General features: G+C 35.7%; 1 protein-coding gene across 1 annotated transcript in view; it reads left to right on the forward strand.

The window, feature by feature from the left end:
• Positions 1-177: 177 nt before the first annotated feature.
• Positions 178-2,314, forward strand: part of LOC107577156 (origin recognition complex subunit 2-like) — a gene marked incomplete at its 3' end in the record, with an annotated part of 6,824 nt that continues 4,687 nt past the window's right edge. The window contains exons 1-3 of the mRNA XM_016263262.1: positions 178-388; positions 1,044-1,184; positions 1,217-1,369. Of these exons, the coding sequence (XP_016118748.1) occupies positions 274-388; positions 1,044-1,184; positions 1,217-1,369 (409 nt within the window). The remainder of the gene's footprint in view (positions 389-1,043; positions 1,185-1,216; positions 1,370-2,314) is intronic.

Raw genomic sequence — 2,314 nt, forward strand, 5'->3', positions numbered from 1 at the left:
TAAATACCTATACAGACATAATAAATTCAGACATAATTGAACTAAAATTTAAATAAAAATATTTTTTATTTACGACGTTGACCTTTGAATTCTGGGAGATGTATTTTTTTGTAAAAGAGCCTGATTCTAATTGGCCGGCGCGGCTCACGTGACCCTCCTCCTGTGCCACGTGGGTGGGACTGTTTCCTGTGGCGCGGAGTCGAGCGCAGTTTACCTCAGGACTCCAGCGAGCGAGATTGAGTTTATTATCGAAACAGATATTAGTAAGCGTGTATGTGTGGGCCAGATATCACCGATCAGAGTCGCGGGATGTCGCAGAAACAGCCGTTAGAGCTCCGCTTCGTCGCCGATGAAGACGTTCTGGATCATATTGTAGAGAAACGGCGAGGTAACGTTAAAAGCGCTTCTCCTCAGTTTTATATTAAAGCGGTCATAAGATCGGTGTTTGTGCGTTTAAACAAAACTTAATTTGCTTTTACTTTCAAACTATAAATTACTGTATAACCAGTCATTTCTGTAATACTGTAGTACTATGGTTTATAGTACTATATATATATATACATTAATTTATTAATTTGCTTACGTAATTAATATGTTATACTTTATATATTATTTATGTATTGCTCTGTTTTGTTTAGTTGTGTATTTATATTCATACACTTACTGATATATTTAGTGTATTAAAATATCACGCTTTGTTCATTTTGTTAGTATTAATTTGCTTACGTAATTAATGTTATACTTTCTATATTTATTTATTGCTCTGTTTTGTTTAGTTGTGTATTTATATTCATACACTTACTGATATATTTAGTGTATTAAAATATCACGCTTTGTTCATTTTGTTATTTGTTTTATATATAATATTTAAAAATATTTTATTTTTGCGTATTTATTTATTTAAGTTAGTTTATTAATGTATGTTATACATTATTATTTATTGATATGTTTTTTAAAATTAATTTCAGTTTATTAATATATATATATGATACTTTATGTGTGTTTTTATGAGTACTGATAAAAGTTTTGCATTGTGGTTCTAGATATAAAGGCGGCGGATGGATCCGTGCAGACGCTGGTGACCCTGAAAGCCCAGCAGAGATCCAGAAGAGCTGAGGATGAGGAGGAGGAGGAGGAAGAGGTGCTGAGTGAGCAGAGCTATGTGCAAATGTGTGTTTTTATGAGTACTGATCAAAGTTTTGCATTGTGGTTCTAGATATAAAGGCGGCGGATGGATCCGTGCAGACGCTGGTGACCCTGAAAGCCCAGCAGAGATCCAGAAGAGCTGAGGATGAGGAGGAGGAGGAGGAGGAGGAAGAGGTGCTGAGTGAGCAGAGCTATGTGCATGCTCTGTGCACCGGATCACAAGGTGAGCATTAACAGCCTTTACAGTGTTCCCCCTAGGTTTACGGCCTTTTCTCGTCCTTTTTAATGGTTAAATTACATTTTATTAATCAAAAAGCATGTCTAATTAATTAAAATCATGAATCAAAAATCAAATTATTAAACGTTTAACAAATATTACGTTTAGGGCCCTATGAAATATTTTATTTGTCCAACCTTATGTTTTATTGTAACCAAATTCTGTTTTAGCGTGTCTTAATTATTTGAAAGCATAAAACAAGTTGCATTTATTCTTACAATAGCCTTATGATTTTTTTTGCTCAGAAATTCTGTGTTGTGTATTTACATTTAGTTTTAAGGCATGAAACGTTAATTTAAGTAATGAAAATTAAACACATTAATTTTTTTGGAAAATAAAGGTAATTTAATATTACAATTAAAACATTGAAGAAATATGCTTAATCCTTAAAAATAAGGTTTTAATAATTTTAGTTGTAGTAGTAGCGGTCTGTTACGTACATTCTACTCAACAACAGTGATATATTTCTGCAGCAGTGTCTTCAAGTTAAACCGAACGTTTATTTTGACGGGTTGCCGTGAATACCTTTACGTTTCTGTGTGTGTAAGACATGATGATAGTTTTGCTCAGATGAAACAGTCAAAACCGTGCGTCTGCGCCATTCATTAACACCGAGACACGCAGAATTCATATTTAAATATGAATCGTTTTGCGGCTTAATATTTACAAATACTAGTGGGAGTGGGCTCAGGTGTGTGTGTGTGTGTGTGTGTGTGTGTGTGTGTGTGTGCGCGCGCGTGCGTGTGTGTGAGTGAGTGAGAGTGTGTGTGCGTGCGCGTGTGTGAGTGAGAGAGTGTGTGTGAGTGCGCGTGTGTGAGTGAGTGAGAGTGTGTGTGAGTGAGAGTGTGTGTGTGTGTGTGTGTGTGTGTGTGTGTGTGTGTGTGAGAGAGC

The sequence above is a fragment of the Sinocyclocheilus grahami genome, unplaced genomic scaffold (assembly GCF_001515645.1).
Source record: "Sinocyclocheilus grahami isolate Dianchi unplaced genomic scaffold, SAMN03320097.WGS_v1.1 scaffold5266.1, whole genome shotgun sequence".
NCBI classification, from domain to species: domain Eukaryota; kingdom Metazoa; phylum Chordata; class Actinopteri; order Cypriniformes; family Cyprinidae; genus Sinocyclocheilus; species Sinocyclocheilus grahami.